Source organism: Schistocerca serialis, chromosome 2 (assembly GCF_023864345.2).
Source record: "Schistocerca serialis cubense isolate TAMUIC-IGC-003099 chromosome 2, iqSchSeri2.2, whole genome shotgun sequence".
In the NCBI taxonomy this organism is placed as follows: Eukaryota; Metazoa; Arthropoda; class Insecta; order Orthoptera; family Acrididae; genus Schistocerca; species Schistocerca serialis.
In genome coordinates, this window is record NC_064639.1 from 725,155,000 (window position 1) to 725,179,380 (window position 24,381).

The window sequence follows — 24,381 nt, forward strand, 5'->3', positions numbered from 1 at the left end:
TTATATGTATTGTAAACAGTAACATTCTATCACACTTCCTTGGGGTACACCGGAAATCACCTTTACATCTGTCGATTTTTTTTTTCTCTTAAGAGCAAAATATTGAGTTCTGTCTGAAAGGAAATCTTGAATCCAGTCTGCTCAAATACCCAATAAGCTCGTATTTTTTTCAGTAAACGGCACTGCAGGACAGTGTCAAATACCTTCCTGAAGTCAAGGAACACAGCGTCGACCTGAGAACCAACCATTGTCTACAGCACTGTGGACCTCGTGAAGGAACAGAGCGAGCTGAGTTTCGCAGGATCTAGGTTTGCAGAATCCATGTTGATTTTTATAAAGGAGATTTTCCTTCTCTAAGAACATCATAATTCTTGAGCATAAAACATGATCTATAATTCTACAAGAGATTGATGTCAATGATATATGTCTATAATTGTGTGCATCTGTCCTATGGCCCTTCTTAGAAATGGGAATGACCTGCACTTTCTTCCTGTTACTAGGTACTCCTCAATCTACAATAAATTACTGCTAGAAGGGGTGCAAGATCTTTCGCATGATGTTTGTAGAATCTTGTAGGTACCTTATCTGGTCCTGATACTTTTCCACTTCTAAGCGATTGTAGTTGTTTTTCTATTCCACAGTCGGTTATCTCAATATTTGCCATTTTGATGTTCATACAATGATTGAATGGATGGACTGTTTTATGATCTTCCACAGTAAAACAATTTTGGAAGACTGAATTCAGTATTTTGGCCTTCTCTCTGTCATCTTCCGTTTTGGTGCCAGAGTGGTCACTGAGTGAATGAATTGATGATTTGGACCCACTTACTGATTTTACATACGACCGAAACCTGTTAGGGTTTTTAATCAGATCAGTTGACAAAGCTTTACTTTCAAAGTCATTGAATGCTGCTCTCATTGCTCTCCTTATGCTTTTTTTCATTTTGTCCAGCTTTTGTTTGTTGGTTAGGTTTTTACTTCTCTTTGATCTGTTGTGAAGTTCTCTTTGTTTACATAGCAGTTTTCTAGCACAGCCATTATATCATTCATGGTGGGTCTTTCAAATCCCTTGAGACCTTACTTGGAACATACTTGCTTAGGACATATTGCGCGATTCCTTTGAATTTCTTCCACATCTTCATCCTCGTTACCAAATATTTGATGCTGACTGCTCAGATACTCTGAAATTTGTGTCCTGTCACTCTTGCTAAGCAAAAATATCTTCCTACCTTTCTTAACATTCTTAATCAGACCTGGTCTCATAGAAACCATCACAGCCTTATGATCACTAATACCTTCCTTTACATTAACTGATATGATAAGTTCAGGTCGGATTTTTGCCAGGAGGTCTAAGATGTTACCCACATGATTTGGTTCTCTAACTATCTGCTCAATGTAATTTTTGGACAAGACATCCAGAAGTCACACAAATCCCTGTCTCTGGCACCCATTTTGATAGCATGACACTCCCCATCTATATCTGTCAAGTTGAAGTCGCCCCCTGTTACAGTGGTATGATCAGGAAAATTACTAATGATATTCTGCAAGTTCTTTCTGAAGTGCTCTACCACTACAGCTCCTGACCCAGGCGGTATATAAAAGCATTTGATTACCATTTTTGATCAATCTTTGATACTTAACTTCACCCAGATTAATTCACAATTGGAATCCATGATAGCCTCACTAGATTTTATTGAATTCTTTACTGCAATAAACACGCCACAACCATTGGAAACTAACCTATCCTTATGATAAATATTCCAATCTGAACTTAGGATTCCATACTCATTAACATCCGGTTTCAACCAGCTTTCTGTTTCTAATACTGTATGTGCATTATTACCTTCAGTAAGCGATAGTAATTCTGGGACCTTTCCTTGGATGCACCTGCAGTTTACTAAAATCATATTAATCTTTTCTATCACTGATCTGAGACGATGAATGTTCTCTGTGGACATTCTGTCTAATTTATGAGGCAAATCGTCTTTGATTCCAAGGGAGGGTTTTTATAACCTAAAAAAGCCCCATGTGCATGCCACACATACTCTGGCTGCTACCCTAGTAGCCGCTTCCTGTGTGTAGTGCATGCTTGAGCTATTAAGGGGAACCTGCAGTCAAGAAATTGACTTCAGATACTATAGCAGAGTTGCCTGAGCCGCTGGTTTAGGCCTTCCACCCTGCTCCAAACCAGAGGACCGCAATAAATCCTGAGAATGGTGCTACAAATAGACAGCTTAGCCTGCACCCCATATGAAATGTAAGTTGCTTTCACCAGATCAGCCGTCTGCTGAAAGAAGTCGAGGTTGCCCTTAGAAACCAGGTGGCAGGTATCATTCATGCCGACATGTGCCACTACATGCACCCAGTGCGCTAGACAGCTGCCAGCAGGGTCTCTTCCACATCACGGACGAGACCCCCTCCTCCTCTCCCTCTCTGGCAAACATACCGAGTGCATGCTGGCATTCGTTCCTGCCTTGCCTGGTATTTCCCTGAGAGGCTCCATCACTCATTTAGCATTGGAGCTACCAATGACAAGCATATCCACCCTCAGCACATGTCCGGACTAGGCAGGAAAATCGACTGCTGGCCCAACAGGAGAGGCATCTCGTGCTGGCTCAGAGTTATTATCAGCAGTCGATAGCACCTCGTATCTATTGCTAGGCGTAGGGAGCCAACCATGTGTAAGTGGCTTTAATTTTTTTCTGTGTGTAGATTTAATGTATTTCCACTGTTTCTTGTACACTCCTAAGTACAGAGTGCTCCCCCCCCCCCCCCCCCCCCCCCCCCCCCCCAATCATTGTTATGGGACAGAAATCTGTGCCCTTCCTCATCACATAGTCACTGCTTGTGTATTTAGTTGCAACAGCTGCAGATATTGAACCCATTGTGCACTAATACTTCAAGAATGGAGCAGGTCTTTGATAATGGGTTGTACGGAATGTGTTTAATGCTCAGTGAACCACAGTTTTCTTTCTCTGTGTTAGAAAATTTTTTCTTCGTAAGGAATGACATGAGAAACCTGTTCTTGCCTTCTATTGTCTTGGTAATGTACCTTCCCATTTCGGAGCAATTTAGACAACTTTAGCTCATTTGAAAATGAAATTCAATAATCACTGAAATGTTTGTTGTTGTTGTTGTGGTCTTCAGTTCAGAGACTGGTTTGATGCAGCTCTCCATGCTACTCTATCCTGTGCAAGCCTCTTCATCTCCGAGTAACTGCTGCAACCTACATCCTTCTGAATCTGCTTAGTGTATTCATCTCTTGGTTTTCCTCCATGCTTCCCTCCAGTACTAAATTGGTGATCCCATGATCCCTCAGAACATGTCCTACCAACCAATCCCTTCTTCTTGTCAAGTTGTCCCCCAAATTCCTCTTCTCCCCAATTTTTTTCAGTACATCATCATTAGTTATGTGATCTACTCATCTAATATTTAGCATTCTTCTGTAGCACCACATTTTGTGAAGGCCTCTATTCTCATCTTGTCTAAACTATTTATTGTCCATGTTTCACTTTCATACATTGCTACACTCCATGCAAATATTTTCAAAAAGGACTTCCTGACACTTAAAATCTATACCTGATGTTAACAAATTTCTCTTCTTCAGAAACACTTTCCTTGCCATAGCCAGTCTACATTTTATATCCTGTCTACTTGGACCATCATAAGCTATTTTGCTTCCAAAATAGCAAAACTCATCTATTACTTAAAGTGTTTCATTTCCTAATATAATTCCCTCTTTGTCTCATCAGTCAATAACCAATTCAAACTTTTTCACCCTTAGTGACTCACCTGTATTTCTGACATATTTATTACTCTCCTAACTTCAGTCCCTATGCTAACACATAACATGCTTGCATAAGTGGGTTACAACTTTATTGCCCTCTTCATCTATGTATGTCAGTGGTGTTCTAAATAAACTGTCATACTCAAAATTCAAGCAGCCGTGTTTTACATGTAATAGCCCATTTTCATTAGGTTGACAGTTACATTTTGTACTGTACTATGGAGTGTTCAAAGGTTCACACAAATACTGCCGCAACATGTTTGATTCAGCAGACCAGCCATGGAAGTATTGTTGCCAGTTACTACTATTTCAAGGGAGTAGCTTTGGAATTAGGAGGGGAAAACACAGCAACAATTGAATGCTTAGATGATTCACTGAATAAAAGATCCCTACAGTCTCTTCTAAGGAGCTGAATTTGCTCAGTTCTCTTGTCACTCAGTAGTCATTGGGCTCTATAAACAGGAGTATGTAGTGTTACATATTCTATAGGTATATACTGACATAGGTTTTTCAGGGAACTTGCAAGTAAATGACTTAGCACAACTGTGTTTGATTATAAATCCCTTCTTAGTATTATTTTTTGCTTGTTGTATCAAACTTTTATCTTCCTTATACATAATTTAGTTAATGCTATTTGTTTACTTAGTGATTAAAAACAAGGCACAGAATTTAAACTTCTTGGATCTTACAAAAATATTAGTGTTTTTGTGTGTTCAGCATATTACACAATATCATACTTACATACAGGGAAGATGTAGACGTATGTAGGCTCTACCTGGACTATGATTTATGTATAATTATTGTAATTTGTATGTAAAAATCACTTAATCGATAGTTTCATCTCTTTATTATTATTTTTAAAAAATGTTAAATATGTAGACAGCAATATAAACAATCATGTGTAAATAATGAACACATTATTCACTGTCTTTCAGAGAACCATGTCCCAGCAACCAGAATCTAGCTTGAAGACAGCTGATGACCTGCCAGATACTGTGCTACTCAAAATCCTTTCGTATCTGCCATCGGAGTACTTGGTGCATTTTGCAAGCAGAATATGCACTCGATGGCAGACACTTTGCGGAGATTACAGTGTTTGGCAAGGGAAAGAATATGTGGTCACGGACATTGGTATAACGAGAGAGGATTCAGAAGTAGCATGTGCTCTGCAGCAGTGTCCAGGTGTGCGACATGTAAAATTCCTGCGCCCAGTGAAACCATCTGTCTTGCAAGCCGTTGGTTTTGATGGCATGCTTCAAACACTTGTCTTTCATCCTGCACAGCAGATGTCAACAGAAGTGTTACATCAGTTATTTGAGCGCTGTCCTCACATTGTTGCTCTTGGTGTACCATCTGATGTTTTGAAGCGGTCTGATTGTGTACAACTTGTGGCTAGCCTAGAACGCTTGCAGCAACTGGCTGTGAAAGCAGAGAATCGAGCTGGTTTAAACTTAGGGATGCTAAGTGAGGGTTGTCCACACATCACAGATGTTGATGCTATGGAAGTAGTGTGCAATCCGGTGTCACTTACATCTTTCTTAAAAAAGAAGGGTAGTCAGTTGCATGCACTGTCATTGTGTGGTATGACCACCAATGGGGAATCAGTCTTGCCCCTACTGGAACCATGCCACACAAACCTCAAGAAATTATGCATTACTCTGGAGAAGGCAAGGGCAAAAGGATTTTCCAGCACGCTGCCATTGCTTGGAAGGTTTGAAGCAATTGTAGAGCTTAAATTACTGGAGGTGAGTTTGCAGCTGATTACTGTGTAGGATGCATGTCTAAATACACAAAATTTTCCACAAAAATGTGTTTCAAGTTTTCGTTTAAATATTGAGGTGTGCCGGCTCATTGGTCCCTCCATTAAAATTGCTGGGTTGAGTACTAACTTTATTCCAAGTTTCCTCCTGCCGTGAAAGAAAATATTGTGACTCCTTTGTAACAAAGCAACATTATCTACAGTGTCCATTTTCTTTTAATGTCAAGACTCTCTCTACACTACATTTAAATATAATTATGTATAATAAGGCTGATGTCATTGATATATACATTTTATTTGTCCAGGTACCTGGAAAAGTGTCAAATGAATTGACAGAAGCATTTTCTGGGAATGGACTACGTCATTTAAAATCTGCTTGCTTCAGAGATATGCATGGATTGAGAGGGGCACCACTTGCGGCACTCCTCCGTAATCGACCAGAACTGCAACATCTGGACATTAGTGGGTTAGTATAACTTTTGTATCTTTCTATAACTAAAGGATATTGTCAACTTGGAAAAACCATTTAGATATGGATATTTTTGTCTGCTTCAAATGTTGTGTGTATGTGATTGTGTGTGTGTGTGTGTGTGTGTGTGTGTGTGTGTGTGTGTGTGGTGTGTCTGTGCAGCAGCACTCAATTTTGAACAAGATTTTGAATATAATACTTCCATGAAAGTTTTCCATACGTCTTCAGTCCTACTGATTTAAAATATTTGATTTCATTAATTAGCAAAATCTTTTTTATGAGAATTTTGTGTCAGAAACTGTGTACACTGCGTATTGTCGCAGTTAATCTGTGGTCAGTGAAACAGTGTGGATTGGGAATTTCAGTGGATAAACTTCTGACAAGAGGGAAACCATTGCCACCAACTAAATTGCAGATGAAAATCTGTTTTAAAATATCAGCTATACTGCCGAAAACACATAAACATGAACAACATAATGTGCTGTTAATTTAAGTGAAGAGTCCCACTGGCAGTTATGTAACATTATCAAAATGTATGTAGAGGAAAAGAAGTAAAAAGAAATTGTGTTTGGCCCAAGGCAGAATCCTCAAAATTCAGGGTGAAGAAAATATGCCACACTTGGTGGTCGGCATGCGATTCTTCATCCCATTTCAAGACAGAAGTGTATCTAACAAAACCTAGTCCCACCAATAGGTTTAATAGAAATGCAGTTTAAGAAATGTGGCTCAGGCAATGCTGTAACTGCATGCAGCATGGGCAAGAACAGATAGCATGATATCTGTGTTGTCGGAGCTATATGATTAGTTCAGAGAGACGAAGCAATGCCATGGGGAATGAATATGCAGACTCGCCAATGTTTGACCCCTTAAGTTAAAACATCAAATTGTATCCACTGTACATCTTCACAGCATTGTATCTTGTGTAGTTCTTTCTGTTAATGTTACATTTACTTAAAAAATTAAGACATAACATGAACTTCTTACAGATGTAAACAATGACTTTGTTCTGTCCATGACATAAGTAAAGCCAGCAGAAAATAGTAGTGGATACAGTAACATCATCTGTATCCAGTGAGGTACAATAAACACAATAAGGAGGCTATACTAGATTGCACAGTATGCTACACACAATTATTCCATTCTGTACATTTTACATTCTGTTTTATCTTCACAGAATTAGTATGTACATGTACAAGCCATGTTTTCTTTAGAGAAGGTGTTAAACACTTTGTTATTCACTGGATCATACTTTGCTGGACCGTGTGCAGCACCATTGTTGAAGCAGCATGTATCCGAGCTATAGGTCACGTACATCCATGGGTGGAGAACTATAAACTTGTTCCTTTAAGTGTCCCTATAAATAAAAATTTAGTGGCTTAAGATCCATGGAGGAATGTGGAGGCCAGAACATTGGACCTCCATGACCAATCCATGTCCCTGCAAATGCTTCATTTAAATAATTATGCTCATTCATTCCAGAGTTGGCAGTGCACTATCATGCTGATACCATTGCTGTTGCCAAACACTAAGTGGAGTGTTTTCTAATGCATCAGGCAAAGTATTGCAAAGGAACATATGATAGAGGGTGCATTCAGCTTGTCTGGCAAGAGGTAAGGGCCCAAAAGCACTCCTCCTATGATTCTAGCCCACAGACTTATGCCAGATCATGCGTGAAAGCCATGTTCACAGGTGATATGTGAGTTGTTTTCCAACCAATAATGGCTGTTGTGAAGGTTAAAAATACATACAAAAGTGAAGCTAGATTCATCAGTCCATATAAAGTTATTTATAAAATGTTCATCATGTTCCACTTGGTGAAAAAGTCACTCACAAAACTGTACTCATCAAATGTGGTCTTCTGGCCACTGGTGTTGTGTTAATATGTAACGATATCATTGAAGTTCTATGCTATTGCCATGTTTCAAAATGATGTCCTGTTCATAAATGATAACTGGGAAAAAATAAAAAAAAAGGAACCTAAAGAAGATTCGAACCATAGCTCCATCATATCTCTGGGTTTGATGTGCCATCAGTCTACTCAGTGAGCTACGGACAGCTGTTATAGTAGTGCGGAGCGATACATACTCCTCTGTGCATTTCGATGTGCTGTGCAGTGTGACAGTGTCACCATATCCTTGTTTTGATACAAGTGTTTTCAGAATGCACCTGATTTGATTTTATTAGATAAACTTTTGTCTTGAATCTGGATGAGGAATTGCATGCCAACTTCCAAGTGCGATATTTTCTCTTCAGCCTGTATATTTATTGTTCAAGCAAACATGGCCAAAAAGAGAGCATAACTAAAGAAAATGCTCTCAGAATGAGTAACGCACTACTCTGTTTGCTCACTATATAACATTAATGCCAAGTTTTTACATTTTGGATTTGTGATCGTGTGGCTTGAGCAATGGCAGATTTTTGGCATGTATCAAGAAAGGCAATGGAGCTAGAGTAGAGCCCTGTGGTACCTTCCATTTCACAACCCTTCTGTCTGCTTCAAATTTGTTTCCTGTTTGTTGGTACTGGATGACAACCTTCTACTTTCTCTTTATTTTTTTCTCTCTGTCATTGCATAAATGTCAATCCACTGCTATACAGACTATGTAACCACTTTAACCCTAATTTTTCCTTCCTGTTTGTTGGCTACAAAAGGAACCATTGGTGAGCTTTTCCACAAATTTCATTATAGGATTGTCTACACAACCATCAGATATCTACCCATCCTGTTAATTTAGCCCTGCAAGTGCCTTACATGAGAAGAATTAATTGGATTCTCTAGTGAAACTGTTTATCTTACAACAAAGTATGTCAACTGAGATAGTATACCACCCTTTTATACAGAGCCTTCTTAAAAAACTGGAAAAATACCAGTAACAAGAAAATTGACTTAAGTGCATTTTGACCTGTGTGTAAATGAACCTTGTCTGAAGGCTACATTGCACAGAGAACTGAGAGTATGTGGTACAGAGCTGAAGAGTGGTTGTCTAAAGTTGGCTATTTTAAATGATGATATCCACACCAGGTTTATAGTCCAAAACCCTTTAATTGCTCTTTGTTAATAGATAACCTACTGTTTACGGTGATATCGAGTCTAATTTACTATTATTTATGCACAGATAATGGGTAAGCTACGTACTTCACTCAGTTGATGTCCTATAATGGCAATTGTTTGAGTGCAACTTAACATTGAAGTGACAGAAGTTTACGTGTAGCAGACATTCAATTAACATGTTCACTAATTAACATTTTTAAATCACTGTCGGTTGAAGTCGACAGTCATATTAAAACCAAAATGACGTGAATTTGGAAATAACACAATTGACAGTCTGATCATATTGTCACAGTAAGCATTATTGAAGATGTACATGGTTCTTGAGATTGATTGCCAGTTTGCGTCAGTCACTGAAAAGCAGTCACTGTACAAACACTCAGGCACAAAATTTAGATAAAACTCGGCATCTTCTTATGACTTGTGATTTGTGCTAACTTGTCTGTGCACATTATGCAATAATTTTTTTGACACAGATCTTACTAATATCATAACCTCCTGCAGAGGAGGACCTCCAGTAGCCTTTCTTTTATAAAATTACAATAATTAGTGATGCATCCAGTTACTATTGTTTGCTGGGGTTTTACAAGTTACAGTTAAAGATCTCTATTTCTGAATAACTGAATAGTGGAATAAGATTTGTTTGACTGAGGACATTTAGATAGAACAAAAATTGCTATTGAATTATGCTGTCTAGGTTGCCAAAATATAGTATTCTTTTTCAGTTACAATTTTTTACTATAGATGCTAATTGTTTTGAAACTAAATGAGAGCAAATGTTACTATCATGTTTCCAACATTAGCTATATAAATGCTATAACTGTTAAGCTGTCTTTTTCCTCTACAATATGCAAAAGTTAGTAACTGGGTATATGTTTACTTGTGAACTGTGATAACGAAGTTTTATAATACTAATATTTTGCAATTAGCACAGTTTTCAGGTTATCTAATTATACTTATGGATCACAATTAATGAAAAGAATGTAATGCATAATAAAGTAGGGTAAGCACTGGATTAATATTCAAGATTTCTGGAACTCTGCATGTCATACAAGTGATAATGCTGAAGATATCTGGAAAAAAAAGAAACATAATTTGGAGGAAAGAAAAGCATAACTGGTGGAAAAATCCACCTGCTTTGTTACACAGTCTAGCTGTGAACTGCAGTTCTGACACAGTGTATTGAGCCTGCACAATTAAGCTTGTAGTGCCTCGAGAATTTCGGTGTAAATTCTAGAGACACTCAGGTTTCCACTGTCTCGAACACCTGATATTTTAAGTACGAGGGTGCGAGAATGGAGATGTGTCTACCTCGCAACTAGTTTCTGTGTGTGCAGGATGGACGTGTATTGGGAGGGGAGAATATGGCAATAGTGACAGTCAATCGGTGCAGACAAGTGTTTCTTCATTGAGAGATGAACTGAGTGTGAATTTAAGCCTCAAGTCAGATTCAGTGAATATCCAATTAAATAGTAAGTTAGATGCTCAGAGTGAAATTTTAAGTAATCAAAATGAAACCTTGAGTAGTCAAGCAGCAAATATAGTTTTATTAAAGACTGAATTTGACACTCTTAATAATAAGGCAGAAAATCTGAAGTTAGATTTAAAGAGTGACCTCACTAGATATTTGAATACTCAAGTTAATCAACTATTTATTGAATTTAACCATAGACAGGATGAGCAACTTAAAGATTTGACTAAAAAATTAGAATTTGACATTGAAGATAAATTTAATAATGTAGAAAAGAAATTTGTTGAAACATTAGGATTATTTCAAAGCGTACAATATGTTACCTTCGATGTTGTAAATCAGAGGTTGCACACCCTGAAGGATAGTATTGATAAACAAGATAAGCTAATTCCTTTTGTCCAATCACAAATTGCAGGTGTCAACACTAGAGTTGATACCGTGGAAAGGGATTTTAAAGAGAAACTAGCGACATCAGATACCTTAAATATAAGCAATCTGTAGGAACAAAGAAGAATTGAGAGATAGAAAAGTGGCCAAGAGGGTAATCCTTAACATTTCTTCAGATTTAGCTTTGGAACTTAATGATATGAAAAAAGGCATAGATAGTTTATGGAAAGAATTCAAACTTATGCAGGATAAGGTAGACAAAAAAGTGACTTCTAACATGGTGTTAACCAGTGAGGTAATAACCGACCTACAATGGGGAGCAAATTCAGGACTATCCAGGCATTTTCCAAAATTTAAGCCAGATTGGGACATACACCCAACTCGTTTTCTAAAAAGATGTAACCAAGCCTTGCCAAAAAAACTGGGAAGACTCAGAAAAGATAGAATTCACGGTAGGGTACCTTTTAGGGAAGCTTCAGAATGGGGCACTGTGAACATGAGAAATTTTTTGTCTTGGGACAACTTCCAGAAAAAGTTTAAGGAGAAGTATTGGTCAGCAAGTGTCCAAGAAAAATTATCTGATTTGTGAGACCCAAAGTATTATAACAGTATGTGGGAACAATGAGAAGATGTTTTGACTGGCGTCTGACACAAGCAAAGTACTTGGATAAACTCATGGAGGAAGAGGGCTTAGTTAGAATCTTAATAAGGCAGTTACCTATCTACACTAGGAAGGATGTATTATGTGGTGGGTGGAAGACTGTAGAAGAATTGTTGTCCTTTGTAGACATACTTGATGCCTTGAATAAAGACCAAAATGAGAACGTACATCAAAGTGAAAGTCAGAATTTCCAAAGAAATAACAATAGTAGTAATAGTAATTATAAGTGATATGAAGCTAATCTAGTTAGAGTACACCAGTGTAGGTGGAATAGTGATTCTGAAAGTTATCAAAAGAAACATCCCCCTGCAAATATAGGCCCAGTAACATTGCAGGAATTTGTACCTAGTAGCAATAGAGTACAAAATGGAAATGTAATATCCTGATCTGGTAACCAACCAGTAATTACAAACAATGAGGAAAACGTTGTGAGATATGAATCCAGGGCCAGGGTCCAGGTCTAAGAAATACGTTAGGAGGCCCAGCTCATAATAAATATGTTAGCTTTACGCATAAAGTACCGACAAAGGAATGGTTGTTGCTAGAAGAACCTAGCTTAACTACCATTAATCCACAACCAATTATAGTTGGAAGGGTAGGTCTTGAAGTTAACATATTTATTGATTCTGGTAGTGAAGTGTCGCTTATTTCTAATGATTTTTTTAATACATTAAGAACTAAACATAACTTAGTGCTATTACCGGTAACAGGAGTGTACATAGTAGGTATTACTGGGACCAAAAATATGCATCCATTGTTGTTTGCGGTGACTGTTCCACATCACATATATGCAAGTACCGATGTGTAAGAACTATTATGATTATTATTCTTATTGGTGACAGTTCTGCATCTTTTATTTTGTCGATCTCGAATATATATTTACATGTGCGCCATGCCTAGTCTACTGGGAGTTGGTAAATACAGGTAGACATAGCATCTACTATGTGTGGACATTGTCTGTTTATATGGTAAAAGTGAGGAATGAAAGTGGACTCTAGGGTATAAGATGGAGTATTAGAAAGTGGAATATGAGTGTAAAGTAGATTTGTAATTAGCTGGCCGTTGTGGCCGAGCGGTTCTAGGCACTTCAGTCCGGAACCGCGCTGCTGCTGCGATCACAGGTTCAAATCCTGCTTTGGGCATGGATGTGTGTGTGTGTCCTTAGGTTAGTTAGGTTTAAGAAGTTCTAAGTCTAGGGGACTGATGACCTCAAATGTTAAGTCCCATAGTGCTCAGGGCCATTTGAACCATTTTTTTGTAATTTTACCAGAGAATATTGTAGTATATGTAAAGATGTGTGCTAAGGCAATGAACCAGGAGGCCAACTCAAGAAGGATATGTAGGGCGCACTCGACATTTGGTGGGTGAGAAAAAGGGCAGATAGGCAGACCTATGAACGGCTGACCAATACTGCATGGACAGGAGTACCAAGAAGGGGATTGACCTGTACCATAGGAGGACAGGAATGAGAAAGGGGCATACCTACCAAAACAGAAGGAGAAAGCGTACTCCTAGGACCAACCCATGTAAGGGATAGCTACTGTTCCTAAAGGGAAAAAGGGCAGTATTGTGACAGAGGTGACATGTTTAAAGGGATGAGTATGGTAAGTTTGAATTCTATGCATAAATAGCCTCATTAAGTTTCGTATTTGCAAATATCCAAGAACAGAACACTTTTGTTCCACCCAGACTTCCTCCAGATTGATTACAGTAGATAATGAATAAGTACACACTTAGAAAAAGTAGTACGGGAAATAAGAACGAAACAGCAGAGTACTCATGAGTTATGTACACCTGTAATTTATGATTGTAAGAGAAATAGAAAACAGAGCCAACTCCAATATGGATTGAAAGAGTCATGTATTATAAGTGTGGTAAAATATGCACAGTTATTAGTAGAAAGAGACATCGTTAAAAGATAAAGAATTATCTTGTGTAATTGTACATAATGAATATGTATAAAATATCGCATGTTCGAGCTAATGGGAGGAATATGTAGTGCCTCGAAAATTTCGGTGTAAATTCTAGACACACTTGGCTTTCCCCCGTCTCGACCACCCGATATTTTAAGTATGAAGGTGAGAGAGTGGAGATGTGGATGTGTCTACCTCGCCGCCAGTTTCTGTGTGTGTAGGATGGATGTGTATCAGGAGAATACGGCAATAGCGACGGTTGATCGGTGCGGACAAGCGTTTGCAGCGCACGCCTGAGAAGCTGTGAAGTTGTATGTCCAATACAAGGAGTAAGCACGCTCAATTCCTTGATGGTATAATGATTGTATTGTTGTGAACAAATGAATTATGTATTGAACTAAAGACATTTGCATTTGACTTTCAGGTGTTGGACTTGCGAGAAGCAAGAACTGGTTTTATAGTGGTTATTAAACCAAACACATTATAATTGTATTTGTTAGTTTCTAAAGGTCCAAGACGGGGTTGACTCGTGATAGTTGAACGCTTGTGTAAATCTTGTAAAGTTGTTTTATTGTGGAGATGAAGATACAACAGAATTGAACAAAAGTATCCTGAGAGTACAGAATCATTTCAAGAGTAGAAAAGAAGTCTATTTTGAAATTCCCTTAACCAGCTAGATTCTTCTGAGGAGAAGAGTTTGTGAAGATCAACGCAGCCATCTGACCTGAGAAGATCTCCTGCACACAATACGTGAGTCAACTGCGAGAGACGCGTGAGTCTTGCACCCCAGTCCCACACTCTCTCTCCTGTCGTCCGAAGACCGTTAGAAGTTGTACACACATGCACCAGCAAAGTTATCAGTCTACTACTGAGGATAGTAAAATCATGTATTTTAAAATGTTGAGGACCATAATTACAGGTCTTTTCCTTAAAAATTTAAACATGCCTGTACATTTCTCAAATTTTTGTTCTGTTCCAGTGTTTCGATATTTCAGTACTTTTGGGTGAAACAACTTTTGGCATAAACACCCTCCCTCCCCACCCACAAAGAACATGTCACAAAGAAATCAGGTAAGTTATATCTTTCTAAATAAAGCCTTAGCATTGGTCCAGTGACTGTTATCAAAGACTTTCCTTTTACTAGTCACTGAGTCCAGAGATGTGGTAGCAGAAGTAACAGTTTTGGCTGGTGGCTCATTTGCGACATAATGAGGAGATGGCTCCAGCTGGAAGAGCTGACCATTTGTTGATGTTATGACATTAAATTGCTTAATGTTGTTCTACACTTTCGCCTGCCTATCCACAAACCAAGCTAGCTGACAGCGGCCCTTGTCATTCATATTATGATGTCAATGACAGATTATCAGTAGCTTAACGTGATTTGAGGTGCTACTAGAAACTGACCACGGGAATCTGTATGACTGTGGAGGTGGAGTGTGCCATACACCTAGTCCTGATGATTATGTTGTGATGAAGTAGACTGAGAACTAGTTTCTCACTTATTCTGCTTGTGACTGTTAACTCAGGTGGCTAATATGACTTCTAAGAATGTCACAGTCTTGTGGCCTGTTTATATACAATTGGTCAGAGTGAAAGGAGTTTGATTTCTCCAAAACTGAAGATTTTGAGTTCAAATGCTTGCCTCACAAATCAGAGCATTTTTAATTCACACAGAGAAGATGAAAAGTCTGAATTTTTAATGTTACGGTAATGGGCATTATAATATAGCTCCTTTGTTAATCTGCAATGTTCATATCTTATCGGTGTAGATTTCATCTAAGGACTGGGACATAAAGTTCTTATAAACCTGTAATATTTGTTTCAGGTGCAGGCAGATTGAGGATTCAGATCTGGTTATTGCTTTGAGTGCCACAGAACCAGACCCCTTACCACTACTTTCGATAAATCTCTCTTCTTGTGGCAAACTGACAGACACTTCTCTCATTGAGGTGGTGCAGAGATGCCCAAAGTTACAAGAACTGCGCTTATGTGCCTGCCTTACCTTGGAAGAAAATGCACTTCATCCTCTAGCTGGATTGGTATGTTCACAGTTAAAGCACTTTTATGTAAATTTTCCTCCATAATTTCTGTAACATCTGTCATGAACACCAAGGGAATAAGATAGGAGATAGCAGCTGATTTTGGGGAGATAGTGACATATTACGAGATGATTTCCTTCAATTACGTGAAAAGTAAAGATAATGGGATTATATCCTTACATTACTCTGAGTCAGAGTGTAAGCAAGTCATGTACTCAGGGAAACACACTATTTTCTGGGAAAAATTGACATAAATATGTATAAAATCAGCTGAAATAGCAGATGGATGGCCAACAGTAATCTCAATGGTGCAATTCTGGTTTTCAGCTTGTTTAAGCCACTTTGTTCGCTCATTGTACCAAGCTGATCTCCCTCTTGCTTACAGAGCAATCTGTCTCCACAGTTAAAATTTTACACAAATTCACACCCAAACTGTCAGCTTGTAATCCACCCAAAACCTCAGAGAATGCTACAGTGCAGTCTCTCAACACAACCAAGATTTTGTATTTACTTTTGTTGTCTTCATCAACATACAACAAATTCACTTTGCCCTAACCTAGATCTTGACCTACACTACAGATTAGTCTATCACCACAAGCAAGGTTTCATATTTTAAATGATACTATGGAATCACTAGTTACAGTTTGATGATAACAGGTAAGTACAAAATTACTTTATTAATAACAAAACATCAAGTCTCCATCTTGAGATACATTATGTGGGAAATCGACAACAAAACCTGCTAGGATAGTTGAGGTAACTCTATTTTGTTTTCTCCAATATCAGTTATTTTATAAAACCACTGTGCAGTGGTTAACACACCTGCCTAGTAAGCAGGATATCCCGGTTTCAAATCCCGGTCTGGTACACATTTTCACTCGTTGCCGCTTATTACAGCTAAAGTCCCAATCCAGCTGACAACAGTGATCCCCTGACAGCAGTGATCCCCTCCCCTCCCCTCCCTTTCCTTTCATTTCTTCCTCTCTCTAGCTTCAATTTACGTATAATGTGTCACAGCTGCAGATTCTGCTTGGTGTATGTTCTTTCAGACGTGTCTGAAAGAACAAACACCACACATTCATGTAATTGATTCACCTAGCTGGGCAATGGATTCAGCTTCTTCAGTGTGGATGCACAAATATGTCCAACCTCCTGCGGAAATCTCAGAGAAGCGAACATGGAGGAAATGATTAGGGACTATGGATAGGTTGTGCTCAGTGGGAGTCTGAATTGGATGAGTCTGAATTGGCCATGAGGCGTACCGAGATAGTCTGCACAGTTGCAATAATGCTGTAGCCTGGGTGGTGCAGTGGTTAATGCACCAGCCTAATAAGTAGGAAATCCCGGGTTTGAATCTTGGTCCAGTACACGTTTTCACTAATCGCCGCTGATTCTGCATTATGTCCTGATCCAACTCACAGCAGTGATCCCCTTTTTTTCCTTTCCTTTCTTCCCCTCTCCACCTTCAATTTACATATAATATATACTTTACATATAAGAAATACTTCCAATGGGCATTATTCTGCTGAATTTGTGAAGTGAGCAATTTTTCCTGGGGGTGTATATTTTTGAACCGTATCAAAATTGTGTAGTCCCTTTTCCTGGTCTGTACCTGAGTCAACCAAGAACAGTGCCTTAGCATCTGATATTCCTACTACTTTAAAAACTCCACAATACCATGGAAAGACCTTACTTGTCTCTTTATTTACATTAGAACTATGATGGACACCTTTTACTAAAGCTAAGTCATCTACACTAAATGTAGGTACATCTGCCGTATTTTTAAACTTAAACGCTTTTACGTAGTGTGATTCCTGTTATGGCTTCTCTGAATATTCTAAATACTTCAGTCTTATTAGATGCCGCTCTATGTACTTCTTGCAGCTAATCCAAGAACTATTATAATGTTTTGGGTTAATTAACTCAATCTTCAGAATGGGACTTTCCCTGTTTGCTGCATTGCCAATCAAACAACTGAGCATGAAATTTATCTTTCTTGGGTCCTCCCATCTTTTTGGTAATGATCTGGAGAACACCCATAAAGATATACTGGATGCACCTCCCCATCCATTTTGAACTTTGGAAACTGTTCAGAAAAATTTATTCCATTTTCATTTGATTATCTTCAAAAAACTCAAGAGGTACACCGATATTATTATTAGTCTCATTCGTTCTAAATTCTATTTTTGCATTTTCTGAGATGTCCCACAATTTCTGTACTTCCTTCTTTCTGTGGTCTGCAGTATCTCCCACATAATTGATTGTAATACTAATAGATGCAACCATATAGTCTGCATTGGTGGGTCACCACTGTGCTTGCAGCTGCAGTGCAAGTAGTTCAGGGGGCTTGGCTGCTGGGAGTAGCTTCGTGCGTGCTCAGTTTACCTTTCTGTGTTAAAAAAAAAATATTATAGAGAAATTAAAATTCTACATAAGCAAATATAATGTTAATAAATAATATAATAAAAACAGAGCAGGAACAATACAAAGTGTGTCATAATTAATGGCCATACAGTTAGAAGTACACAATACTAGAAGTGAAAAAGTCCAGTAAACATGGGCTCTAAAATGCATACCTTAAGATGTATGATCACTTGTTCAATAGAAGAGCCATGTTTCACAATAGTGAAGATGAACAAGTGTTCACAGCTCTTAAGGTATGCTTTTCAGAGCTCATGTTTACTAGATAATTTTCTCATAGTTTGGTTCATACTACCTCCTCCCAAAATATGGAAAACGAAGAGCTTGCATTTGGAGAGGTTTGTTTCACAGTATTAAAGATGAATTAGTGCTTGTAGCTCTTAAGGTATGGATTTTAGAGCCATGTTTATTAGACCTTTTTTCTAGTATCATGTACTTTCAAATGTATGCATATATGACATTAATTATGATAAACCCTGTATAAATAGGCTTATCATAAAATACCACTTACAGTTTTAAAATGACAGCTGAAGGTATTCATGTACATAGTATATTATGAAGTTATATATAAAAACAAAGATGAGGTGACTTACCGAACAAAAGCGCTGGCAGGTCGATAGACACACAAACAAACACAAACATACACACAAAATTCAAGCTTTCGCAACAAACTGTTGCCTCATCAGGAAAGAGGGAAGGAGAGGGGAAGACGAAAGGAAGTGGGTTTTAAGGGAGAGGGTAAGGAGTCATTCCAATCCCGGGAGCGGAAAGACTTACCTTAGGGGGAAAAAAGGACAGGTATACACTCGCACACACGCACATATCCATCCACACATACAGACACAAGCAGACATATTTAAAGACAAAGAGTTTGGGCAGAGATGTCAGTCGAGGCAGAAGTGTAGAGGCAAAGAAGTTGTTGAAAGACAGGTGAGGTATGAGTGGCGGCAACTTGAAATTAGCGGAGATTGAGGCCTGGCGGATGACGAGAAGAGAGGATATACTGAAGGGCAAGTTCCCATCTCCGGAGTTCGGATAGGTTGGTGTTGGTGGGAAGTATCCAGATAACCCGGACGGTGTAACACTGAGCCAAGATGTGCTGGCTGTGCACCAAGGCATGTTTAGCCACAGGGTGATCCTCATTACCAACAAACACTGTCTGCCTGTGTCCATTCATGCGAATGGACAGTTTGTTGCTGGTCATTCCCACATAGAATGCATCACAGTGTAGGCAGGTCAGTTGGTAAATCACGTGGGTGCTTTCACACGTGGCTCTGCCTTTGATCGTGTACACCTTCCGGGTTACAGGACTGGAGTAGGTGGTGGTGGGAGGGTGCATGGGACAGGTTTTGCATCGGGGGCAGTTACAAGGATAGGAGCCGGAGGGTAGGGAAGGTGGTTTGGGGATTTCATAGGGATGAAATAACAGGTTACGAAGGTTAGGTGGACGGCGGAAAGACACTCTTGGCGGAGTGGGGAGGATTTCATGAAGGATGGATCTCATTTCAGGGCAGGATTTGAGGAAATCGTATCCCTGCTGGAGAGCCACATTCAGAGTCTGGTCCAGTCCCGGAAAGTATCCTGTCACAAGTGGGGCACTTTTGTGGTTCTTCTGTGGGGGATTCTGGGTTTGAGGGGACGAGGAAGTGGCTCTGGTTATTTGCTTCTGTACCAGGTCGGGAGGGTAGTTGCGGGATGCGAAAGCTGTTTTCAGGTTGTTGGTGTAATGATTCAGGGATTCCGGACAGGAGCAGATTCGTTTGCCACGAAGACCTAGGCTGTAGGGAAGGGACCGTTTGATGTGGAATGGGTGGCAGCTGTCATAATGGAGGTACTGTTGCTTGTTGGTGGGTTTGATGTGGACGGACGTGTGAAGTTGGCCATTGGACAGGTGGAGGTCAACGTCAAGGAAAGTGGCATGGGATTTGGAGTAGGACCAGGTGAAACTGATGGAACCAAAGGAGTTGAGGTTGGAGAGGAAATTCTGGAGTTCTTCTTCACTGTGAGTCCAGATCATGAAGATGTCATCAATAAATCTGTACCAAACTATGGGTTGGCAGACTTGGGTAACCAAGAAGGCTTCCTCTAAGCGACCCATGAATAGGTTGGCGTACGAGGGGGCCATCCTGGTGCCCATGGCTGTTCCCTTTAATTGTTGGTATGTCTGGCCCTCAAAAGTGAAGAAGTTGTGGGTCAGGATGAAGCTGGCTAAGGTGATGAGGAAAGAGGTTTTAGGTAGGGTGGCAGGTGATCGGCGTGAAAGGAAATGCTCCATCGCAGCGAGGCCCTGGACGTGCGGAATATTTGTGTATAAGGACGTGGCATCAATGGTTACAAGGATTGTTTCCGGGGGTAACAGATTGGGTAAGGATTCCAGGCCTGAACGCCTGGAATCCTTACCCAATCTGTTACCCCCGGAAACCATCCTTGTAACCATTGATGCCACGTCCTTATACACAAATATTCCGCACGTCCAGGGCCTCGCTGCGATGGAGCATTTCCTTTCACGCCGATCACCTGCCACCCTACCTAAAACCTCTTTCCTCATCAGCTTAGCCAGCTTCATCCTGACCCACAACTTCTTCACTTTTGAGGGCCAGACATACCAACAATTAAAGGGAACAGCCATGGGCACCAGGATGGCCCCCTCGTACGCCAACCTATTCATGGGTCGCTTAGAGGAAGCCTTCTTGGTTACCCAAGTCTGCCAACCCAAAGTTTGGTACAGATTTATTGATGACATCTTCATGATCTGGACTCACAGTGAAGAAGAACTCCAGAATTTCCTCTCCAACCTCAACTCCTTTGGTTCCATCAGTTTCACCTGGTCCTACTCCAAATCCCATGCCACTTTCCTTGACGTTGACCTCCACCTGTCCAATGGCCAACTTCACACGTCCGTCCACATCAAACCCACCAACAAGCAACAGTACCTCCATTATGACAGCTGCCACCCATTCCACATCAAACGGTCCCTTCCCTACAGCCTAGGTCTTCGTGGCAAACGAATCTGCTCCAGTCCGGAATCCCTGAATCATTACACCAACAACCTGAAAACAGCTTTCGCATCCCGCAACTACCCTCCCGACCTGGTACAGAAGCAAATAACCAGAGCCACTTCCTCGTCCCCTCAAACCCAGAATGCCCCACAGAAGAACCACAAAAGTGCCCCACTTGTGACAGGATACTTTCCGGGACTGGACCAGACTCTGAATGTGGCTCTCCAGCAGGGATACGATTTCCTCAAATCCTGCCCTGAAATGAGATCCATCCTTCATGAAATCCTCCCCACTCCGCCAAGAGTGTCTTTCCGCCGTCCACCTAACCTTCGTAACCTGTTAGTTCATCCCTATGAAATCCCCAAACCACCTTCCCTACCCTCTGGCTCCTATCCTTGTAACCGCCCCCGATGCAAAAACTGTCCCATGCACCCTCCCACCACCACCTACTCCAGTCCTGTAACCCGGAAGGTGTACACGATCAGAGGCAGAGCCACGTGTGAAAGCATCCACGTGATTTACCAACTGACCTGCCTACACTGTGATGCATTCTATGTGGGAATGACCAGCAACAAACTGTCCATTCGCATGAATGGACACAGGCAGACAGTGTTTGTTGGTAATGAGGATCACCCTGTGGCTAAACATGCCTTGGTGCACAGCCAGCACATCTTAGCTCAGTGTTACACCGTCCGGGTTATCTGGATACTTCCCACCAACACCAACCTATCCGAACTCCGGAGATGGGAACTTGCCCTTCAGTATATCCTCTCTTCTCGTCATCCGCCAGGCCTCAATCTCCGCTAATTTCAAGTTGCCGCCACTCATACCTCACCTGTCTTTCAACAACTTCTTTGCCTCTACACTTCTGCCTCGACTGACATCTCTGCCCAAACTCTTTGTCTTTAAATATGTCTGCTTGTGTCTGTATGTGTGGATGGATATGTGCGTGTGTGCGAGTGTATACCTGTCCTTTTTTCCCCCTAAGGTAAGTCTTTCCGCTCCCGGGATTGGAATGACTCCTTACCCTCTCCCTTAAAACCCACTTCCTTTCGTCTTCCCCTCTCCTTCCCTCTTTCCTGATGAGGCAACAGTTTGTTGCGAAAGCTTGAATTTTGTGTGTATGTTTGTGTTTGTTTGTGTGTCTATCGACCTGCCAGCGCTTTTGTTCGGTAAGTCACCTCATCTTTGTTTTTATATATAATTTTTCCCACGTGGAATGTTTCCTTCCATTATATTGTATATTATGAAGTGTTTCATTTGTATCTGATGACGATCGAATAAATTGAAACCAGTCACAGAATAAAGAAAAATTTTGTGCCCAAAGACTGTTTTGGATGCTATGAATTCTTAAACATTGGGTTACTGCATACTTTAGGAAGATTATGTCACACATCATCAATGATGCATCTGATATCTATTGAGACCATTGTTGGTTTGTCAGAGTTGAAGATTCTTATCACAGAATATAACTTTCTCTACGCTAAAAACTACAGTTAATTTTAAAGAAGTTTGGTTTAATAAGAGCTGGATGATTTGAAAGTTTCCACCAGATTTACCTGTTGAAGTTTTAGGTTTATGCCAAGTAGATACAGACGTATTGCTGATATTTGCTTACGCTCCAGAGCAACAAATTTTCATCATGAGCCAGTTTGATATACGTTGTTAGATAAAAGCTTCGTCTAGACTTTTCCATGCATTATGATTTTCAGCAATACACACCTATGTCATTGCTTCAAGTTTTTTAGTATTACCTACTCATCTTCTGTGGAGTTGTCATCTCAGTTTTTCCTGGCCTCATGCTTGTTAAATAGAAGACAAGGGAGTGCAGTTTGCTGAATACTCAACTCAGCTTTGCGTTGGGCACATATATTTTATATTTATAGTTGTTTGAGAATGTATTTCTTGAAATCTTTGACTTTGATTTAGCTTTATTCAAAAGCTATGATGTAAAATATTCAACCATTGCATTTTTAGTCACTACTCTTGATTCATTAGTGATTCCCATTTCATAACTATCTGTCTCACCATCAGTTAGTGTAACTCAAGTATCTGGTGGGTGATGTGGCTGAACATTTGCTGCTGTGTTGACTCATGAAAATCTGTCACTTGTTTTGTTACACTTTGAGACCATACTAGTTTCAGTTGTTTTTTATTTATTTGCAAATACTACTACTTATTATGAAATAACTCAATTAATTCAGTGAGATTGTGACCATATATAAAGGAGACAAAGTAGAACTGTGAAAGGGACAAATACCATGTCACTCCCTCACTCCCCCCCCCCCCCCCCCCCCATCCCCTCCGGGAATTTATTTATAGGAATTAATCAAAGGGATACATCAGTATAATACAAATGTTGTTGTAAAGTTCCTGTAGAATGCAATTGTGCTTTTTGGTGAGTGGTCTTCTTTAATCCTACAGTATTTATGGTAAGTATAATACAAGGATGTTGTGTAGAAGAATTATGAGGAAGCACAGGGAGGAGACCACACAGATCTGACATAAGCAACAAATATCTCATAGAATTGGGTGTTCTGCTGGTGGTTTGCGCCTTCCTAATATGGTCTTTCAACATCATTACTTGGCGTCTTCATCAGGTGTTTGCTGGGAGTGGTTGCTTTGCTGACTGGGTCCCATATTTGTCTCCAAGGATTCCTTCTTCCATCTGCACCTGTTATCGCATAATTTTTTTGTTTTGAATGAATTAAATTGAATACTGCTTCATACAATGATAACTGTGACATTACAGAATGAGATTTTCACTCTGCAGCGGAGTGTGCGCTGTTATGAAACTTCCTGGCAGATTAAAACTGTGTGCCAGACAGGTCGTGAGTCGTGCTTGGGTCAGTTGGTAGAGCATTTGCCTGCGAAAGGCAAAGGTCCCGAGTTCGAGTCTCGGTCCGGCACACAGTTTTAATCTGCCAGGAAGTTTCAACTGTGCCATTATTCCCATTGTATGAAATGGTTTTGAAAGTACTCTTTTATGTTTGTTAAAATCCACGGCTAATTTTTCTCAGGGCGCTATCGCCAGAAATACCATACGTATCCCAATGTGAAGACATCCGTCTCACGATGGATTAAAAATCTTTTTTTAATATTACACGATAACCCATTTAAACAATGCAAACAATGCTTAATTATTTTTTCTGTCAGGCTGTGTGCAATGGCGGCGTAAGCATTTATAGATATTACTATTAATAAAAAAAAAAAAAAAAAATAAAAAAAACAAAACAAAAAAAACTGTACCTCTGGTCTAATATGAATTGGAAAATATTACAAGATGCCGTTTTCAATTTATTGAGATTATTCTCTTTAATACTTTTAGCATTAAATAACTGTTAAAGGAACTTATATAATTTTTGTCATCAATGGCGTTGCTACAATAATGAGCCTACACAAAATGGCCATACTACTACACATAAT

At 39.7% G+C, this 24,381-nt stretch overlaps 1 protein-coding gene across 3 annotated transcripts in view; it reads left to right on the forward strand.

The window, feature by feature from the left end:
- The window catches only part of LOC126457925 (F-box/LRR-repeat protein 2-like), a 54,279-nt gene that overhangs the window by 20,420 nt on the left and 9,478 nt on the right, over window positions 1-24,381 (forward strand). Inside the window, exons 2-5 of one of the 3 annotated variants that reach the window (XM_050094622.1) lie at window positions 174-323; window positions 4,723-5,532; window positions 5,852-6,012; window positions 15,322-15,535. In XM_050094622.1, the coding sequence (XP_049950579.1) occupies window positions 4,729-5,532; window positions 5,852-6,012; window positions 15,322-15,535 (1,179 nt within the window). In that variant the 5' untranslated portion in view covers window positions 174-323; window positions 4,723-4,728. The remainder of the gene's footprint in view (window positions 1-173; window positions 324-4,722; window positions 5,533-5,851; window positions 6,013-15,321; window positions 15,536-24,381) is intronic. The other 2 variants (XM_050094620.1, XM_050094619.1) reach the window with 2 other exon arrangements.